The sequence below is a fragment of the Vanacampus margaritifer genome, chromosome 2 (assembly GCF_051991255.1).
Source record: "Vanacampus margaritifer isolate UIUO_Vmar chromosome 2, RoL_Vmar_1.0, whole genome shotgun sequence".
Lineage (NCBI taxonomy): Eukaryota > Metazoa > Chordata > Actinopteri > Syngnathiformes > Syngnathidae > Vanacampus > Vanacampus margaritifer.
The window spans coordinates 37,560,779-37,581,210 of NC_135433.1; the positions used below are offsets into that span (position 1 = coordinate 37,560,779).

The 20,432-nt window shown below is 38.7% G+C and overlaps 1 protein-coding gene across 2 annotated transcripts in view; it reads right to left on the reverse strand.

Annotated features, from left to right (window-relative positions):
• Positions 1–20,432, reverse strand: part of LOC144043061 (dynein axonemal heavy chain 8-like) — a 58,848-nt gene that overhangs the window by 4,966 nt on the left and 33,450 nt on the right. For both annotated transcript variants that reach the window (XM_077556296.1, XM_077556297.1), the window contains exons 55-85: positions 20,098–20,232; positions 19,830–19,952; positions 19,251–19,464; positions 19,066–19,175; positions 17,564–17,727; positions 16,977–17,169; positions 16,772–16,894; positions 15,420–15,550; positions 14,522–14,675; positions 14,270–14,434; positions 13,174–13,400; positions 12,959–13,077; positions 11,625–11,728; positions 11,373–11,549; positions 10,505–10,672; positions 10,222–10,437; positions 9,935–10,072; positions 9,737–9,864; positions 7,700–7,868; positions 7,466–7,621; positions 7,242–7,397; positions 6,625–6,807; positions 5,410–5,515; positions 5,078–5,330; positions 4,768–4,958; positions 3,185–3,306; positions 3,002–3,117; positions 1,580–1,782; positions 1,422–1,495; positions 970–1,122; positions 13–168 (exon numbers count right to left, since the gene is read on the reverse strand). In XM_077556296.1, coding sequence (XP_077412422.1) covers positions 13–168; positions 970–1,122; positions 1,422–1,495; positions 1,580–1,782; positions 3,002–3,117; positions 3,185–3,306; positions 4,768–4,958; positions 5,078–5,330; positions 5,410–5,515; positions 6,625–6,807; positions 7,242–7,397; positions 7,466–7,621; positions 7,700–7,868; positions 9,737–9,864; positions 9,935–10,072; positions 10,222–10,437; positions 10,505–10,672; positions 11,373–11,549; positions 11,625–11,728; positions 12,959–13,077; positions 13,174–13,400; positions 14,270–14,434; positions 14,522–14,675; positions 15,420–15,550; positions 16,772–16,894; positions 16,977–17,169; positions 17,564–17,727; positions 19,066–19,175; positions 19,251–19,464; positions 19,830–19,952; positions 20,098–20,232 — 4,827 coding nt within the window. The remainder of the gene's footprint in view (positions 1–12; positions 169–969; positions 1,123–1,421; positions 1,496–1,579; positions 1,783–3,001; positions 3,118–3,184; positions 3,307–4,767; positions 4,959–5,077; positions 5,331–5,409; positions 5,516–6,624; positions 6,808–7,241; positions 7,398–7,465; positions 7,622–7,699; positions 7,869–9,736; positions 9,865–9,934; positions 10,073–10,221; positions 10,438–10,504; positions 10,673–11,372; positions 11,550–11,624; positions 11,729–12,958; positions 13,078–13,173; positions 13,401–14,269; positions 14,435–14,521; positions 14,676–15,419; positions 15,551–16,771; positions 16,895–16,976; positions 17,170–17,563; positions 17,728–19,065; positions 19,176–19,250; positions 19,465–19,829; positions 19,953–20,097; positions 20,233–20,432) is intronic.

Below are 20,432 nucleotides of genomic sequence, written 5' to 3' on the forward strand. Positions count from 1 at the left end.
CGAGCGTGGTACCTGGACGGCAGAGTGGAGAAAGGCCACGCCGTACAGCAACGGCTTCCATGTGGGCAGGTTGCTGACTTCCAGCTGGTTTTGTGAGATGCTTACAAAGGTTCGCTTCAAGCTGGCGCGAAGTCCCTGCGGTGGGTCGTTGGTAAATTTGATGGAGGACTAGAAGGATACACATTTCCAAGTCAGGGTAGTGTTGTGGCAATAGTGTCTATATTAATGCAATAAACACTGAGGAATATCAAGCGTCATCTTTGTAGTCTATCTTGCAAGTAAAAGAGATTGCACACAACAAATGTGGTAATGCAGTATACAAGATTTTCAAGGACATACACCAAGGAACTTTCAGTTTATGTTGATTATGGCGGCACCATTTGGACAAAAGCGGTAGTGTTTTGCCTGTAGGAAGACCACATTTCCCATGAGGACCAGCGCGTAGCCCTTTTTTTTTGTCTCCTCAGACAAAACTTTTCAGTTATTTTGCAGCTTCTGCTATGACAGCAGCAATAGCGGAACGACGTTTGAATCGTCCGTCTTTGTAACGAATGAGGAAAGGGGGACGTGACGTAGGCCGTAAAGCAGTCCACGTTTGTAGCTTTTTTTTGTGTGGCAGGGTCCCTGCCACCCTCCTCAAAGTTGCTTAAAGCCAGTAAAATTGATAGAGACTCCCTCAGAAGAGGTTGAAAAGTTCCCAAGTGAATAACATCCAAATTATCATTTCATTGTGTGACAATTTTTTTAACTTGCAAAATGTAGACAATTATCAGAAAATCTCATTGCCTTTAGGGCATTTTTTTACTACAAATTTGGAGAGGAAAAACAACAAAAATATACGTGTCAGATAAAATGAAACAACAACAAAACTATTTGTGATGATAAAGATTTCATTTATCCTCTAATTATTTGATCAATACAAAATATGCAGATTGGAATCAAGGCGCTAATTCCAAATAAAACGTCAACCTGTAGGAGAGTGATGGAGAAGAAGTCGTGTGGTTCGGTGGTGACCCACACCCTGAAGGTTTTGTGGACTGTCTCTGTGTATATGACGGTCTCCAACAATTCATCCATGAACTCCAGGCCCAAGTGACAGTTCTGCAGGAGTACCCAGCCTCCCTGCAGACACCAATGTGGGGATAGATGAGCCATTGAAAATACTGGTTCATGTCACGTGACAATGAGGTGAAGTGCTTATATAAATATATTGTTATTTAAGAAAACTCTCAAAAACATAAGAAGTCTTCTTTTTTTTTTGTGCTTTAAGTGGGTACATTAAATGTTTTGTGTGCTTTATGTTAAGATAAAAAAAATGGAGGTTTGAACTAAATCATGAATATAATTTGTGACAAGCTTATAAATGTAGCCGGAAAAAATAAGAGTATTTTTAAGTTGGTCCAAAGTATCATTACACATACCTCTGCCATTGAGATATTAACGAGCTTCCTTGCGTGCACCTCTTGCCCTTGCCCCATGGAAATGGACTTACATCCTGGGAGACACAAGGGGACCATGACATAGGGGCATGACTTAAAAAAAAGAAAGAGATATATTGCATAAAACCCAACGGACTCACCAATATTAAGCTTCTTGGCGAGGGCTTCTATTTGGTTGGTGGGATCCGAGCCCATTGAGAGGAAGCAAATGAGCGGCGTGCGGATGTCGCTCTCTTCCCACGTGCCCAGCAAGTTGAGCAGGACAGGTTCGGCGAACCTGGCGCCCATGGACTCACCCACGTACTTCCTGGCCTGAGCCAAAGTGCGATCTGGACACCAGGACCTGCCGAGTCACATTTTCAATATGTGCATGTTCTTTATAAATATGAGAGAAAATTCTGGTTCTTTGTAAATAGAGTATTTATTGGTCCTTTTGAGCAAACAAAACTTTTTCTTTTTTTTTTTTAAATCAACTTCCACACATGACTTTGAATTTGTGTCATATTTGATACATCCGGTCACAATGCTTTAAATTTGTACATTTATAACTGGCAAAAATATATTAACAGACATATCAAACATATTATTATTCCCAAAAATCAGAAAGAACATTTCCCACGATTATTAAATTTAGGTTTCTCTCCTTTCTAAATTGGAGTGATCTTGCAAGGTCGCTGGAAATGCCATCCGATGGGTGATACTGCCCTCTAGCTCTTTGACTGCCAGACGTTTTCAGAAAAGGGATGCCGTGGGTGCCAGCCGATTTAAGCATTTTTGACTGATCTTTCAAGGTCCACAGAAAATGTTGTGTTTGGACTATGGAAACACACATACTACCAAATGAAAGATTGGACTTTCATCTTTCATCAGAAACAAAAAGTTTGTTTCTACCTTATTCCGTTTTTCAGTAATCAACAATAGAAAATGGTTAGTTTCACCTCTGTTTTGAAAAAAAAAAACGTCTTTTAACGTCTTTGGCACTCCTCCATAGGATTTTACTAAACGTTATTTAACGTTTTTGGCAGTCAAAGAGCTAGTGGATTATCCGTGCAATGCATGTGTCAAATCATATACGTCAGGGAATGGGAAAACCAATATTATACTCAGAGGGCTCTTGTACTTAACTCATTTGCTCCCCAAAACGTATAAATACATTCTATTTCAAATGTTTTAAGTGTCCCAAAGACATATTTATACGTTTATGTTTTTTTCATGCTAGAGCATACAGACGGCTTTGATGCAGCGTCTCAACTGCAAAGAACAGTTGAAGAAATGGTAGTTATTACACAAACGGTCAACCAGGGCCATGTTGAAAAAAAGCTCCTTTACTCACAATTCTAAATAGATTTGTGAATAATGATGAAACTTGGCTATATTCTAATGCTGATTGCTGCAAAACGGAAACAAATAGAAACATACATTTTTTTTCCTGATGGAAGAAGAGACTATCGTTCTTTTGGTAGGTTAAATATATGTTTGGCGTTACATATTTGTTGAAATTAAAGCTTGGGCAACTGCCTGCCTCAGTTACTAGGTCCGTTGGCTGAAAAAGATTACAGTACCTTATTAGCATGAGTTTATTGAAAATGTCCAAGCTGTTGTAATTCTCTGGGATGACAGCTTCCTCCGGGGCGTCGCCGTTGGCCCAAACTTTCCAATATTTTCCACTCTTAGACACCTGCAACACGGAACGAGCGTCACAGTGTGACAACACACTCATGGAATCGGCAGCTAGGAAAATCCACCTGATTGAGGATGTTAGCAAACTGAGGCAGTTTACTGAGTTCCACAAGGTTCAGCCACACAATGTCGAGGACCCAGCTGTAAGGCTTCGGGGGGCACGCCTTTAGGTCGAGTGCAGCGCCACCTGCAGGAGAAACACTTTGTTAAATGCTTTTTGATTTACATGTTCAGCTTAACACAGTCTTGCTCAAATAGTGGCGTGTGCCCTCTTGTGATCCCGGAGAACGCGCTTTTTAAATTTTTTTTCTACTAGGATAGTACAATTGCACTACTACTACTATACAGTAGATGGCAGTGGTGCTCATTGTCAGCATGTACACAGGGAGTGCTAAAGATCTCAAGCAACCGATCCCCACGTGCATTTGTTTACATAGGCATGCTGGCAGGATAGCTGCGGCAGGCGAAGGATTTACAATAGACAGTACAGTAGTGATAACATTTGCGTTTATTTGGTAACATTTAGTCCAAATAAATTCAAATCTTAAAGGACATACTGAGAGATACATGTGCAAGCTGGAAAGATTGGATATTACAGATCCCTATCAAGCGCCAGGAGTGCTTTTTACAATGATCATGAAATGGTGCGTCCTTGTCACCACCCCGCTTTGAATAGTTGCACACTGCAATTTCTCATTTTAATAAAAAAAAAAAAAAAAATTTGATTTTGTTTTGTAGGTTAAAGTGTTTTAAATATTGTGTTCCTGAGGTAATGTTGTTGTTCAATTTATATTTATAAATAATTGATTTTATGAAATTTTGTTTTCAGTATCTTCTAGTTCAATTAGCTGGTCAAAAATGTTTATAGCTTAAATAGAGATTTAATATTAGTTTGAATTTCAGGCAAAATGATGCATTTTATATATTTTGTTACAAACTAAAAAAAACAATCTTAGTCATTCTTTTTCCCATTTTCTTTCATGTTAATAAGGATCTAATGTTATGCTGAGCTGTACTTGCAACACTTTTCTTGACAAATGATACTCTAGCTGCGGTGGAGAGTTTGGGGGATTTCTCCAGAACTCTTCATCCAATTTTTTTTCTTTTTTTTTTAATATATTTTTTTTAAGTAATTTTTATTTTGTATGTGGGTGAGTAAGTGTATGTGCATGTGCATGTGTGCGTGCGTGTGAGTGTGTATTCATTAGTTCACCTAAAGCCTATTAAAAAATCCCATACCGTTCACCTCAACCGAACACTTCAGCACCCAGCCAGGCCGTCAGGAGACCCGAGGAAGGATCAAAGAAAGGAAAGGAAAGTGAAATCCAGCACCGACCAGACACCACCCACCACCCACCGGGCCACCAACCAGAGTCCTTCATCCAATTTTCTAAATTCTTGCTGTATTGTACTGAGGCTGAAATTGAATTTTGACACATTTTCCTTTTAAAAAAAAATCCTGCCCCAATACCAGTTTCAGAAAATTTGGAGATAAGCAACCAAAAACAACAAAAATATCTCATTGTGTCTGCGATCAAAAAAATGTTGATGAAAATAAAACAAAAGAAAAATGTTTTGCGTGTTTGGAGAGAAACTACTTTAAAAAACAAAAAAAATAATGACAGATTTTTTTTTATAGCACCCATACCTTTGATAAAAGTTTGAAATTGGCTGTGTTGTATCTTGCCATTCTGCAGGTCGATCTTAAGGGCCATAAGCATGGTGAAGATGAACTTGTGGTTTTCGTACAGCCCACGCACCGTGTACCTGAAGACTTCATACGTCAAGTATTCAATGATGTTGGCGATTCGTTTGGATGTTTTGGACGACTTTTCCGACCTGCAAATTTCACATTTATGATAAGAAACAGTAACAAAAGTGGGACAAAGGGGAGACAACATCCTCCCACCGGCCCTCTAGCATACCCCATCCCCACCTCCCGACATGCGCAACTTTACCTGGCCAACGAAATGTCGAAGATTTTGAGGAACTGACTGAGGGAGGTCTGGTACATGACGTTGACCATGCTCATCTCGGTGATGAGGAAGTAAAGGATGCTCCCTCGGCACGCCACCGGACGATATTCCGACTGAGCCGCCTTGATTTTCTCCTCCGCCTCGGCCGCAATGTTCAGCTTCATGCTAACCTCGGCAGCCGTTTGCTTGGTGGTACTCAAAATGCCGATCATGGAGTCGTCGTCCACCAAAGAACCTGCGGGCCACACGGAAGGAGAGACTCCCAAACATGTTGCTACTCTTACAAGCAGGAATCCACAGGAGTGATGTTGGACCTTTTGTGGTGCTCAGTTTGTACAGCAGGTTGTCCTCCAGCTCCTGCATCTTCCTCTTGTTGGAGGTCACGTCCTCAATGAGCTTCAGCCTCTCGTTCTCCAGTTCCTGTCAAATGCATCGCAAGAATGTAAGGCAGCTCAGAACAGCACATTAAGCATACTTTATAAGGTTGGAGATAGACAGAAAAAAAACAATAAAAAAGCCAACCAAAATGCCAAAAACAAGAACGAAAACATTTGTATTTTTTTTAAAACTTTTTCTGTGTGGTGGAAAAAGCCTGCAATATCTGAAAAGATATAACCAAAAAACACCACTGTCTACTTATTAATTCCGCTATTTCTGCTTTTTGTTCTGTATCTTGAGCTACCCACTAAAAAACTCACCTACAGTGGTGTCTTGAGATACAAGCTTAATTTCTTCCATTATCATGCTTGGAATTAAAAACAACTTGAATTTTGAATCTTCTTTGAACAAACAGAAATTCCCTTTAAAAAATTGTAGTGTGTTTTAACTTTTTTTTTTTAATTAATAAACATTGTACTCTATAATATATGGTACTTCATAAAAAACTCAGTAATAACATATTTAAATAGAATGTAAATAACTAAGCTTTTTTTTTTTGCCATATTTTTTGTTTCAATTCAATAGACATTTTACTGTTCCTTATGGTGTGCCTGCCTTGGCCACAAGGGTGCAGTATAATACAGACATACAGATTACTAAACCACAGTAAGATTAGTCGTTCTTTGCAGATAAAGAATATATGTCTGTGAGTATTATATCTGTCTACATGTTTTGCTCTACTGTTTGTGGTCAAATATCCGTCTATGGTGTTTTTCATTATGAGTTAGCATTAAGCTAACAGACTTAAATTTAAAGCAAAGTTATGTGAGTGTGTGCTATGTGTTGTTTTAAATATTCAATGCGTAGTTCTCTTTGTTTTATGTTTAGTATGACAAAAAAAAAAATTCAGCTGGAAGTGGCAATAAACAATTTGAAGGCTCTTTTTTGATGAATCTGCCAGACTGCTGCTTAATGTGAAGTGAACCAAATTCACTGCCACCATACAGCGCTCATATCGTATGTTTTTGCTCGCAAGCAAAAATTCTGCCAAAGATGAAAAAATATATATAAAATTAAAAACATATACTGTATTCTTTTGATTAAAGATGAAGCAAAATATGGAGAGAATTGATATTGGAAGATGGACAAACCTTCTTCTCAGCGAGGATGACACGGCCCAGCAGCTGGTCCTCCAGACCTTTCATATTGACAGTGAAGTCAATGATGGACGTCTTGGCGCTCACCTCCGGAGTGTACGAAGGATTAGGCAGTTTGGTGGTAATGTAGAGCCGGAACTTGTTTGACACGTCCACATCCTTATCTCCCACTTTCACCTCCACAGAGACAAATCCACAAAATTCCTTTTTATAGCACAATTTTTGAACTACCACCGACAAAATATTTGTTCGTTAGTAGTTACAGAAACAACACTGAACTGATTTTGATTTGAAGCAACCCAAAAACAAATACGTTTATGTTGTATTTTGCACCCCAAAAATTTTAAATAACTGAAGAACTACAAAAGTAACCTATCTTTTTGAATGTAATAAAACATTCCCCCACAAAATTTGAGGAAAAAACTGGAAAAAAAATCAAATTTTTTGGTGATTTGGATAAAAATATTTTTAGAGATGAACAACTAAAAAAATACTAAACTACAGTATTATATCAACACTCAAACAACAAACAACTAAGTATAGTATCTGTGTGTCAGAGAAAAATAAAAACTCACAAAACACTCATCTTAGAAGGCATTAGATAGAATTACCTTCCAGTTGGAGCCAGATTTGAAGAAGTTTTTCTCCAGAATGTTGTCAAGAGCAGGGTCCAGCTCCTCACCCACATCCTCAATAAGTAATGGTCTGCCCAAGGATATGGAGTCCTCTAAATGCGTACGAAAGAACTTGTGGTTGAGGGACGTCATCTGGGAGCGAAACAACACTCGGCGTGAGATTTCAGAGTTTCATTTCACCTGTGGTGAATGAACAATACCTGCAGGGAATTGGCCTTTTCTTTTGCGGCGATCCAAGTCTTTCCTTGAGTCTGCGGATCGACCAGGAGAGGATACCTTGACGCTTTGGTGACGATAATGCCATTCTGCACTGAAAGGTCATCTCCTGGAAGCCCTTGAAGATTCCACTCGCTGATCTAGAACAGAAACACACTTTTTATTTCCCTTACCCACACCGATGAATCCAACTGTTGACTCATTTTTCTTGTTCTTACTGTGGGAGCGTCCACCAGCGTGGAGATCAGGTTGAGGTTTTCCGTGAATGGGATTTTATTGCATATGAGCTCATTCTTCCACATATCCAGCAACATGTCGCGGAAATTCTGGTTGAAGGGGCCGCAGTATGACAGGAAACCGGTGAGCTGCAGGACGTCGCCCACCAGTCTAACCAATGAAAAGAAGTTCGGCTTTAAAGTCTTTCTGAAGAGTCCTGCTAAATGTATTAGGGAGCCATAGTGTTTTGCTTTTCCTTTCATTTTTTGGGTGAGTTAAATCGCAACATTAGAGGATACGTGAAAACAACTAAATATTATAGATTAAAAACGCTCACAAAATTCAAAGAGACGCAAACAAAATTGACTAACTTTGAAACAAGCAACATACTAAATTTGGAAACAACAAAAATATCTCATTGTGTTTCTGATTTTTAAAAATTAGTTCACAAAAATTGGGAGAAAAACAACTAAAACATTTTTTAGCCCTTTGTGTTTCAAATAAAACTTATCCAAAATAAACAATTGAAGGAAACAATGGAAAAATAAAATTGTTTTGTGTGTTTTCAGTGGTTCTCAAATGGAGGTACGTGAAGGCACTCCCGGGGTATGCGAGATTTTAAAATACATTTAAAAAGTACCATCCATGCAAAAATAATTTAAAAATAATTATTAAATTATGTAAATATTTCAGGAAAATATAAGTTCACAAAATGAATTTAGTATTTAGTAGGTTATTCAGTTGTCTCCTCAAACCAGAATGGTTCAACCCAACCTGTCCCATGCCACCTAGCATCACCTGTCAATCAGCTGAGATTGTTTTGTTTTTTTGATTATGATCCTTATGATCTCTAAGGAGAATACTTTTTTTTTCCTTTAAATTTTTTTTAGTTATGTATTTTGTACAAATGAAATTCCAAGCTTTAACAGATCAGTCAATGATGGCACAGCACTCTTTAAAGTCTTGGTTTTCTTTTTTTCTTCTTCTTTTTTTTCCCAACCAAAAATGCTTTGCGCTGGTTGGTTGTGGGGTACTTGGCTGGAAAAAAAAAATTCACAGGGTGTACATCATTGAAAAAAAGGTTGAGAACCACAGAATACACACAAAAATACTTCATTGTGTTCAGATAATACAACAACATAGAATTTGCAGGGAATCAAACTTTTTTTTGTTTTTGTTTTTATATTTAAAAAAAAAAATCAGCAAAAATTCAAGTGAAGCAACCAAATGAAAATGAAGTACAGCGAAATAAGGAGAGAAACAACAATACAATAAATGAGGGATGTTCGATACCACTTTGTTTCAGACCGATACCAAACCCGATACTCAACTCTTGAATAGTCAACGATACCGATACCATACCATTAGTACATATAATCCCCCCCAAAATGACAGATAATTTTTCCTCGGGCCAAGCTCGCGTTCTGATCTTTTATTATTCTTAAGTGCTATAGTTCTGCCATAGTATTCTTGGCGCAAATCCAGCATTGTCATGTAATAATAAATAATAATGCATCGGATTTATACAGCGCTTTTCTAGACACTCAAAGACGCTTGGATACATTATTCATGCCCTCACACATTCACACTGTGGTGGTGGTAAGTTACTTAAGTTGCCAAAGCTAAGGGCCCTCCGACCACCACCAAACATTCGCACCTTCCCAGTGTGACTAGCACTGGAGGCAATGTGTGTAAAGTGCCTTGCCCAAGGACACAACGACACATGACTTGGGGAGAGCGGGGAGCGAACAGCCGAACTTCCGGTTACTGAACAACCGTCTCTACACCCTGAGCCGCGGCCGCCACAATTTACCATGTGTGGTAAATCAGGTGCAAACTGCTTTTTGTGCTAGTATCTAAAATTAAACAGTTGAAAAATAAAAACATTTAGAAACAACTAAATTGAATATTCGTGTGTCAGACTAAAAAACGAAATACACATAATTTGTTGAAAAACACCAAAAAGTCAAACAATTATTTTTATGTTTGGGATAAAAAACAAACAAACAGCTAAACCGATTGTTCTTCTTTCTACCAACCTCTTGATCTGAGATTTAAATTCTTTGCTTTGTTGAGTCCAGCGAACCTTCTCATTACTCAGCCCACCAATTAGATCTGAGGCGGCCTGCATTTTGTTCTTACACATCTCGGAACGATCCAGCAATTCCTGTCCAAGTCAAGAGTTATCAGCAGGATGCACTTTCTCTACCATAAAGTCTATCAGTCAAGTTGCCTACCTGCTTCTCTTTACTAGCGGCGTCACTCTTCGCCTGCACCAGGGCCAGCTCGGCTTCCTTATCAGCCAGCGTGGCCTGGGCCGCCATTTGTTCAGCACTGGCTTTTTTGTAGCGCACTTCCTGAACCGCCAGATTAGCCTAAAAACAACGACTTATGTTCAGAAAATGCCAACACTTCATCCTGTTTGTTTCAATTGTGCACGGTGTTGCTAATATTTTGTAAGCTAGTGTGGTTATCATGCTTGGGAGTGCAGTTAGTGACTTAGACGCTGTTGCTTCAAGCTTACTTTGAGCGGCAGCACTTCCTTGTTGATGTCGAAGAAGGTGGCCATAGCCCTGGTCCACGCGAGCAGACCGGACACGCTGCCGCACACCTTCTTGGCGTTTTCCATGGTGTAGTCCTCCATTTCAAAGTAGGGCTGCAACAGCTCCACCGTCTCCCCGTTGATCTTGTCCTTGACGAACTGCTGCAGCGACGCCAGGAAGCCTGTGCTGCCCATAAGCTGAAAGACGGAGGAAGGTGAGAAACACAGACATTGGGAACAAAAAAAGAAACGGGATCAGACGCACCCTGAGGGCATCCGGCCACGACGGCTTAAGACAGGGAAAGTTGGGATCCACAGTGATAGTCTCCAACTTTCTTTGGAACAACAACAGGCAGCAGTCCATGATCCTCATGATCAGATGTGGTGGCTTGGCCAGTTTCCTCACAGTGGCGATATCAGCGGGTTTGATGGTCTGTGGGTCACCAACAAGCAACTCAAAATATGCCTTGAAAATAACATTTGATTTTCTGACCCAGATTATACTTCTTTTTTTTTACGCTCTAGAAAAGCAAATGACAATGGCATTATTCAAAACTTGGGTGATGTGAGTACTTTATTTGGGTAAACTATACGGGTGGGAATCTTTGAATGTCTCACGATTGGATTTGATTCCGATTTTTGGGTCTGCGATTCGATTCAAAATAGATTTTCGATTAAGAACAATTTTTGATTAAAAATGATTTGATTGACAATAATTTTTGCTTCTATCTGTAGATGTGCAAAGAATCGTAATGATCTACTCTAGTCTGAATCGCTGATGCTAATTAGCGCGCTACTCGCGGCACTTTTATCACTCAAAAGAACGGCTCCACACTGCAAAAAAACGTTTATTGGAATAACTTGATTGTGACTTTTTCCTTCTACTCTCTAATGTGGCTATAACTTAACAGTGTATCAGACTGTGTGGAACCACACTGCCCCTAAGTGGCCAAATCGGGTACAACATGAACAGCGCTCCAAATAAAGGTTTCTTATGAGAATCGATTTTTTGGCACACCCCTAGTAAACTATATTATCATCTCCCTCTTTGCCAGTATGTCGTCAGTGTAAACACTGCGGTTGGATTTAATCGATTATCGCTAATTCAAAGGAAAAAAACAATAACGACTCACATTGAGTGCATTTTCAGCCTCCTGTAACGCCGGCTTGGCCGCCTCCAGTTTTTCCTCGGCGATGGCCCTCTCATGCGTGATTTCATCCACGATCATCTGGGCTTTATCGCTCACGGTCTGGACCTCGTTCTTAATTATAGTGGCCGCCTCGGTTCGGACCATCACCTCGGCTAACACCTAAAACATACATCTCATGTCGTTGTTGTGGAAAAGCAGAACCCGTGTCTCCCTCTGGTGATGAGCGTTGTTTACCTTGTCAGCTTTGGCGGAGGCCACCACCAACTCTTTCTCACTGGCTTCCAGCTCTTTGGCGAGCTTAGCCACAGACACGCTGGCCTCCATCAGTTTGCTCAATCCTGACATTAAGATGTATAATAAGCTTATAAGATAGACTTGGGACATTATTTTGCAATTCATTTTAGCCCCAGGTTGCTCAACAAAACTGTTACTGCCCCTTTCTAAGATCAGCCGAGTGTGCGGTCGACCAATGCATTCATCGTGTATGTAAGGCTGCGGGTGCACAAAGTGGTTGTTTTACACTTGGAATGCGCCACCTTAATTGAAAAATGTTGAATTCACTTTTTGTTGGACCAGGACTTTTCTGCATGCCAACGATGCGAAACCAACCAGTAGAAAAGAACAGGCCCTGAAGTCATCTGTTGTTTTTCGAGCATTTGTTCATGTAGCATGTATACTGGACGACTAACAAGTGCCTTATTTGCAATTGCCATTACTTGAAGAATGTGATATTCGAGTGCTTTACTAGTACTACATTATTTTTCGGGGGTGAAAGTTAGGCATATTTATTTAGAAGTTACTGAAACCAAATTGTATCTGAGGCTGCATTTCCATCTAAACTTCTAAGAACTTTTAGTTCTTTGTACTTTCACGTTAAGGGAAAATAAGACAAAACAAAGATGCATTGTGTCTTTGGATCACTGTACCTTCTGATTCTGTAGCTAATGTTTCCTGCCAGTTTGTCCTTTCTACTGTATTGATTTTATGCCTTTTGATTTTTGATTTTTCTCTGCCCTGTAAAGTGTCTTGAAAGGCGCTGATAAATTACATCTATTATTATTACTATTATTATCATTATTACTATTACTTGGTCTGTGGCTGTATTTTGTCCTACAATCTTAGGCACTTGTGGCCCTTCACAGTAAATTTGCTAGAGTAAATTTTATTCTGAAAAAGACTATTCGGTCCCAGTCCAAACAGAGTATAATATTATATATAATTAGGGCAAAAAAAATAAAATCCCTCAAGGGTTTAGGAACAATCCCACAACCTTCAGCATGGGAAACGGCCACTCTATCACTTGAGCTATGCCATGCCGACTGTTGGATAACATTGTTGGTGTGTTCAAAAGGAGACCAAAAATGGTGGGAAGTATTAAGATTGGCCATCTCCCAACTTCAAAGTTCTGTGGCGCGTTCCTCAACCCTTGAGTGTGTTTTTTTTGTGTGGAACATTTTACTCTCTTCCAAGTGTAAAGTATACAGAATATAGTCTTTTTAGAGTAAATTTTACTCCACAAAATGTTGGTGTGTTTGGTTTAAAGTTTTTGTCTTTCTAATTGTCCTTACCGACATTCATGCGCTGGGCCAGGGTGTTAATGTGCTCATGGTTTTGATGATAGAGTGTCTTGTAGCCGTTGATGAATGAGAGGTACGATTTGGGGGTGACATGAGTTCTCCTCCTGAATCTGTAAAAAAATAAATAAAAAATACATGGTTTCAACCTCTCCACCTCATCAAGATGAGAAAAACTTCTCGCTGAATTGCATCAAAATGGTTGTCACCGTTCGAAGTAGCTTTCACACGTCTCAGACACTTTACGGTGGTACACGCCCATGGTGGTCACCATGGAGGCTTTCACCTCAGGAGAGCAAACCACAGGAAACTCTGATAGGAAGTGATGAGCCACCGCCACCAAAGCCTCCTCTGGCCATGGGGCAAACCAGTCCATTGTGCAACCAGATATCAAGCCCGGGAACTTTAGAGACCTAGAGCGAAACTTTGGTCCCACCTGTATGGTTGATAAACAGATAAAATGCTACTACGTGCTAACTATCTTTGTTGCAGTTTACACACTGAAAAAAATAAAATCTTAAGTAATCATTTCTTAAATGTAACCTAAATTTGCTTATTTTGATTTGACAAGTTATTTTTACTTAAAATGAAATTGTCAGGTAAGATCATTTAAGATACTTATTACTTGATTATCTTATTTGATCAAGCAGTCTTGACATTGAGTGTTCATTTTAAGTACCGTGAGGATTAAAACAAGCACTTCCCACATTTGAAGTTGACAACTAACCAACATCAAAGGCCCTGAACTGGGGTTTCATAAGTTTTCTTATTTTAAGATTTTGCATAACCTAGTAATAAGATAAATGGAACAAAAATACAAATATGAAATATGGTTCATTTCGTTATATTCACTAAGCTCATTTTTCCTTCTTTCGGTACCAAATGACCCAGCCAGTTCAATTCCTGGCTGGGTCATGACAAAGAAAATGGGACCTGTTACCTCCCTGATTGACACTCAGGCTAAGTTATCCAAGCATAAAAAATAATATTCATGTCATTTAAGAAAATGGTTCTATTTATTACAGCTTGAAAACATTACTGGTTTTTAGCCTGAGAATATTATTTACAAGACCGCGGTGGTTGATAAGGGCCAAGTATTATTTTTTTATTTTTCTAAATCTTACAGGTAAATTTAAGTACAATTTTCTTGTTCTGTTGGCAGATAATTTTGCTTATTTGAAGTAATAATTTTCTTATTTTACTATATATATATTTTTTAAATTTCTACAGTCCTTTTTGCAGTGCATTCATGCATTCTCTCTCTCTCTCTCTTGTACATAGTATTCATGTCATTTGAGCTTTTACCGGGGAGAAGCACAAGACAACGTGCAGATTCTTCCGCGCCCGTGATATGAAGTAGTCGTAGAGGTTGTCGAAAGTGGGTGGAATGCGAGGAAATTCCTTTTTCATTACCGGGACCAAGTTTTGTGTAATCTCTTGGATTTCGTCCTTTGCAAAAAGGTTGGAGACCTACACAAAGATGAACGATTGGAGGTGAAGACAGATCAAAGAGGACATCCTATAAAAGTGAAAATATTCCCTAAAACGGGTAATCACCTCTCCGGACGACAGAACGTTGTTGAGGTACTCGAGGAAGGCCTCCTGTTTTATTTCATTGTCAGTAAAAAGGAAGGTGATGCCGCGGCCTTCGGCCCCGCTTGATTTGTACAACTTTTTTAGATCATCCATGAAATTAGATATGTTGTAAGACCTAAAGGGAAAGACGGAAAGTGATTAGTGCGTCATTCATAAATAAATTGAATACATTTGCACGTGATGCTTGAGTTTTGTTTCATTTTTAATAAATTAGCAAAAAATTCCCCCACTGTCATGAGAATTTTGTGCAGAATTTTAAGGGTAAAATATATGATTAATTTGTGAATACTGTATGGTTACAACATAACCTATTCTACAATTAACTCATTCACTGCCATCGATGGCTATAGACGTCAAAAATTAATTTGAACTATTTCTATTAGTTTAACATTGTTCCCACTTTTGTTAACAAGAGTATGAATACCTAGAATTTTTTGTTATTGTATTAGAACAGATATAAAATTTGTGATTAATCGTGAGTTACCTAGTGCAGTCATGCGATTAATTACGATAAAAAAAATTAATCGCCTGACACCCCTAATTTTTAATGATCTTTTCTTTAAAAAAATAAAAAATAAAGAAAAGATTATTTAAAATTAGGTGCATCAGGTGATTAAAATTTGTAATCGTAATTAATCGCATGACTTCACTAGTTAACTCACGATTAACCACAAATGTTATATCTGTTCTAAATGTACAAAAAAAAAAAATTCTAGGCTTTCATACTCTTGTTAACAAAAATAGATTTTCTTTTGGGAACTAATAGAAATAGTTCAAATAAATTTTGACGTCTATTGCTGTCAATGGCAGTGAATGAGTTACAGGCTAAAGAGTTTAGTATATTTTCTGTTCTCCTTACTTGGTCAGTGTGATCTGGTTCACTTCGTAGCCAGCGATGTATGAAGCAAGACGAGTCAAACTTTGCTTCCCGGATCCTCCCACACCCACTAGAAGGGCGTTGCCAGTGTCCGTGCGGATGATGCGTGAGATCTATGGAAAGTGGCAGGAAGTAACAAAATATATGTACTTTGTTACTGTATTTAATAGGGGTGTCAAAAAATTTTATCCGGCAATATATCGCGATATTACGGCGCGGAATTCTCACATTGATTCAACACGCGGCTGAATCAATTTTTTAAACATTTTTTTTTTTAATGGAAATATTCAACAAAATGCCTTACTTAGGGTTAGGGTTTACATGCATGGATGTTATGTAAATGGTACATTAAGCCTTAATATTTTATTTCAATGCTGTTAAAAAATGAAACAGATTGCATCCTGTTTGTTAAATACAGTGGCTCAGTTATATACGCCTGAAGTTTTAGATAAATATTTTTTTATACAAATCTTACAGTGTGCATGTACAAGTTCACTGATTAGTAGTTTCTAAATTTGAGTAAAAAAAATAAATCGCAATAATCGGTTTATGGATTTGTATCGGGATTAATCGGTATCGAATCGAATCGTGACCTATGGATTGTGATACGGATTGAATCGCCAGGTACTAGGAAATTCACACCCTAAGTATTTAAGTAGATTTTTCAGGTATCCATATTGATCTTTTATTTATATTTATTTTTCACAGAACTTTTTCCTTTTCCTATTGCCTCTTCTTTTTGTCCCTGCCTGGTCCTTGACGACCTGCGCCGTTGTACCGTGCTCTTGGCCGCAGCACGCAATGATCAGGCGTGGTCTGATCTGTGTCAGATGTGTGGTGTGGCCACTTGCCAGGTCCAAGATACACAACAAATTTATCTGGTAATCTGGCATAGTGACCGTCATTAACAACAACAAAAGTTGTGTAGTTTGAGCTCAGCATAAGGTGTTTTTTCAGTTATTATCATTTAGCTAATTTCTCTTTTTTTGTTGGTCAATTTACAACATTAGCAAAGCTATGTGAACATGCTGTTTTCATAGTGATTTTTTTCCCTTTACTGTACGAGAACTATGCATGTTAAAAAAAAACAGTGAAACTATTTATTTATTCCCCAGTTGTGCCAAATTATTCAAGCTGGTATTGTACAATATTGACAGTAAATATTCATTTGTACTTTTTCTTTTGTATTTTTTCTTTTACTGAAGTAAAAATGTGTTGAATCAGTACTCTGACTTTTACCAATCTTTTTGCACAAATACTCTACAGTAACTGTACTTCTACTTAATACCGAGTGTGAGGACTTTTGCCACCTCTGTGTATGGACTTAATCTGACCTTGACGAGGTGAGTCATTGCATCTGTGAAGAACACCAAGTCCATTTGAGCGCCCCTCACTTCCTCGTTGTGCTTCAACTGATAGAACCTTAGCTTCTCCTCGAGGAATTGAAAAGAGGGCACCTGACAAAAACATCACCCAAGTTGAGGACGGACAGTCGGTGGACACAAAACAGTATGACTAGCAAAGGGGCGTTTTTCATACGAGCTCGTAAATTTTGGGGGCGTCGAAAGATGCGCTTTCATCCTCCTCGCCGGTCGGTTCGGGAGCCTCTCGCATGAAGTCAACAAAGTACGGGTCCTTGTGGATTGATGCGGCGAGGCTGGTGTCAACGTGCTCTTTGACCACGCGGGTTATAGAGATCTCAAACCAGTCTTTGTCCTCAGGGCAAATGAACCTAAAAAGACAAGCAATAACAAAAACGTTTTCAATCTGACTTTCCAAAGGGAAGGCCTGATTTAACATAAACAATGACCCCGTGCGTTGGCCTATTTAGTTCTATTGGGAAAAATGTCAGTTATCATTACTAACTAATGTGAGAAGTGATTAATTCCAACTAGTAGATTGACTAGTGAGTGTGCTGTGGCCTTTTTTTTTTTAAAGCGCTGACTATCATAAATAACCGGGAAGAGGATTATGCATTACATATGGCTGAACCTATTGGAGAAGTGCGCCCCAATCTTGAGTATGAATCAGAGTACTCATGCATGCCAAAGGTGCAGGCCATTATGGGCGTTACGTGGGCTCGAGCGTGGTTGGATTGGCACAAGCGGGTCTACCTATCTGTCTACCTGTCAGCGATGACGCGCGTGCATTCGCACTTGAAGAGGGCCACGAGGGTTTTTAAGTCGTTGCACTGCTCTGCCTCCACCTTCAGCATTCCTTGCCAGATCCTTGACAAGTCACGCAAGTTGAAGATGTAGTGGAACTTGGAGGGTGTGGGAAGCATCTTTATCTAATGTAGATATATATATAAACAGTACATCAGTAATTCTCAAACCTTTTACGCCAACTCCGACCTCAAAAAGTTCTCAACTTTCCAAATATTGACATATTGCAATTAGGGTAGAAGGCCCAATTGTTCATCAAAACAAGGCAGAGAATAAGTATACTTGATATTTGTGTAAGGTAAGCCACTGTTTTGTGCACTGATTCTTCACTTTAATGTTTGCATTTTTTGTCTAATATTTTTTTTAATGTGTGTATTTTCTTATCTGAGTTTGGCATTTGTGTTTTTTCCAATCGTTCTTCTAATGTTTACTTATTTCCATCTAATAATTTTATGTTTTTTTATATTTATATTTTGATTTAATAATATTTTATTTTTCTGCAATATTTTATTTTTTTTTGTTTTTAAATTCCTTTAAAAAATTGTACTTCATAATTTCAAAATAGAAGAAAATTATTTTTCATTACATTTTCTCTCAGCATTTTGTACCGATTTAGTTTGAAAATACAAGTATAAATTTATTTTTACATGTATATTTTATAGCTCTGTCAAACGATTACATTATTTAATCAGATTAATCACATCTTAGAATTTTGATTTATCACGATTAATCGCTTAGTAAAAAAAGGCTTTTTTATCAAAAAAAAATTCCCACCAAATTTGAAGAGCACTGGTTATGTGTTCATTCTTTTGACATTTGCACTTTACAACTGCACTTAAATACAAGGAAAATTGCAACAAAAAAACAAAAACAACTGAACTTAAATAATAATTCAATCAAAATGTCTTGAATATAAAAGTTCAAAAATTAGTTTTTTGCTCCACCGTTAAAGCTTTATGCATAACACTAGTACTTTATGCAGGTATTACCGTACTGTATTTTCCGGACAATAAGTCGCTCCGAAGAATAAGTATCACAAGGCCAAAAAATGCATAATTAGGTAGAAAAAATATACATAAGTCGCACTGGGGTATGAGTTGTCTTAAGTATATATAGTATATTATAGTATAAGTCTAGAGTGCCCTCTTGTGGCTGTCTGTCAAATTGTATCCCCCCTGACCAATATACAATATGGACATCTTTCATTATGAAATGTGAAATCCCAAACTCTGGACACTGTTGACTTTTACACACTTCTTCCTCTTTGCTTATGCTTATTGATTTGCAGTAACAGTCTGTGTGGAAAAATGATCACCGCAAAATCCCGTGATATAGCAAAGAAGCACGATCAAAAAAAAAAATACAATGCAGTAAAGTCACAAAAAAGTGAACCGCGATGTAGAGATGAGATCACTTAATACAATTTCCATACCAAATAAAAGAGCATTTTTGAAAGAAACTACCTTGGTCCACTGCCATAAAACCCTCCCAGCTGACACAAGCTTCTTCACCATGGCTGTAATTTGTTCCTTGAACTTCCGGCACTCATGGAAATAGCCGCAGCCAACCACACCTGCGCGTCACAGTAACCGTGCCAATTCGTGAAAGTTGCCATTTTAAAAGTATCATTTTGAAGACCGATAATTACCAAAGATTTTGTCAATGGAGGTATTGGAAGGCAGTGTGCAGTTGAAGACGGTAAACTGCCGCTTGAGTCTCTGCGGGATGTCGTTTCGCCCGCCACCGGGATGAATCATGGCCGCCAGCATTTGCACGTCCACAATGGTGATGAAGTCACCCGGTTTGTCCAGATTGTACATGCCGTTCATTTCCATCATTTGCCGGACTATCTCATTGGTGATCTGCGAGAAATTCACGAGTATAGTTAACAAATACATTTTTAACATTTGAGCTCAAAGTGACACTATAAAGTGCTAAAAAAAACTGTAAAACAAATCGCTAAAAGATACCAATAAAAATATACTGTACTCACTGGAGGTGCACGGATTAATCAATGAATGGGCAACTAATCGATTATCAAAGCAGCCAACTAGAGACCGGCCTGTGAGCAGGGTAGCATCAAGTTGTCTTAGCAAGATGAAAAATCTGCATCACTCAAGATGTTGCACCACCCCTGAAGTCCTCTGTCTTAACTGAGGTGTTATCCAGCATAACATGAATCCATAGACACATCACACAACCCCCTTCTATATAAGTAGAAACACACCTGATCTCCCCATTCGTTGACAAGAGGCATATTGATGTCATCAACAAAGACTGACATCCTGCGCCCGCCTGGCGGTCCGTACGTGCTGCCGATTCTCTTCTCGATGTAGCTCTCCACAGTGCGCTGTTGCAACACACAATTGTTATGCCATACATCTATCATTTCACAGTATGCAAGAAAATATTTGTTTGCAGTGGTGTACACGTGCTCGTTATTAATTGATTTCGCATTTCATGACTTAATTCAGGGAGTGTATGTGCCGTTCTACCTGAAACATGATGGGCTCTGTGGCTGAGGAGAAGTTGAGTGACTTAAACAGGTCCGTCTCAGGGTCAAACTTCTTGGCGTGGCTTTTGATCATCACCGTCTTGGCCGTCCCTTGCTCACCGATGAGCAAGACAGCCTGTGGAGTTTTCAAAATGAGTACATTTGACTCTAAACTATTTGGTCCCACTCTAAATAGAGTAAAATTTAAGAAAAGAATAAAATATAAAATTAAAAAAAACATTACACATGGGTTGAAGAACGAACTCACGACCTTAAGCTTGGGAGACTGCCACACTCCCACCTGAGCTATGCCCCTCCTACTGTTTCCTTATATCC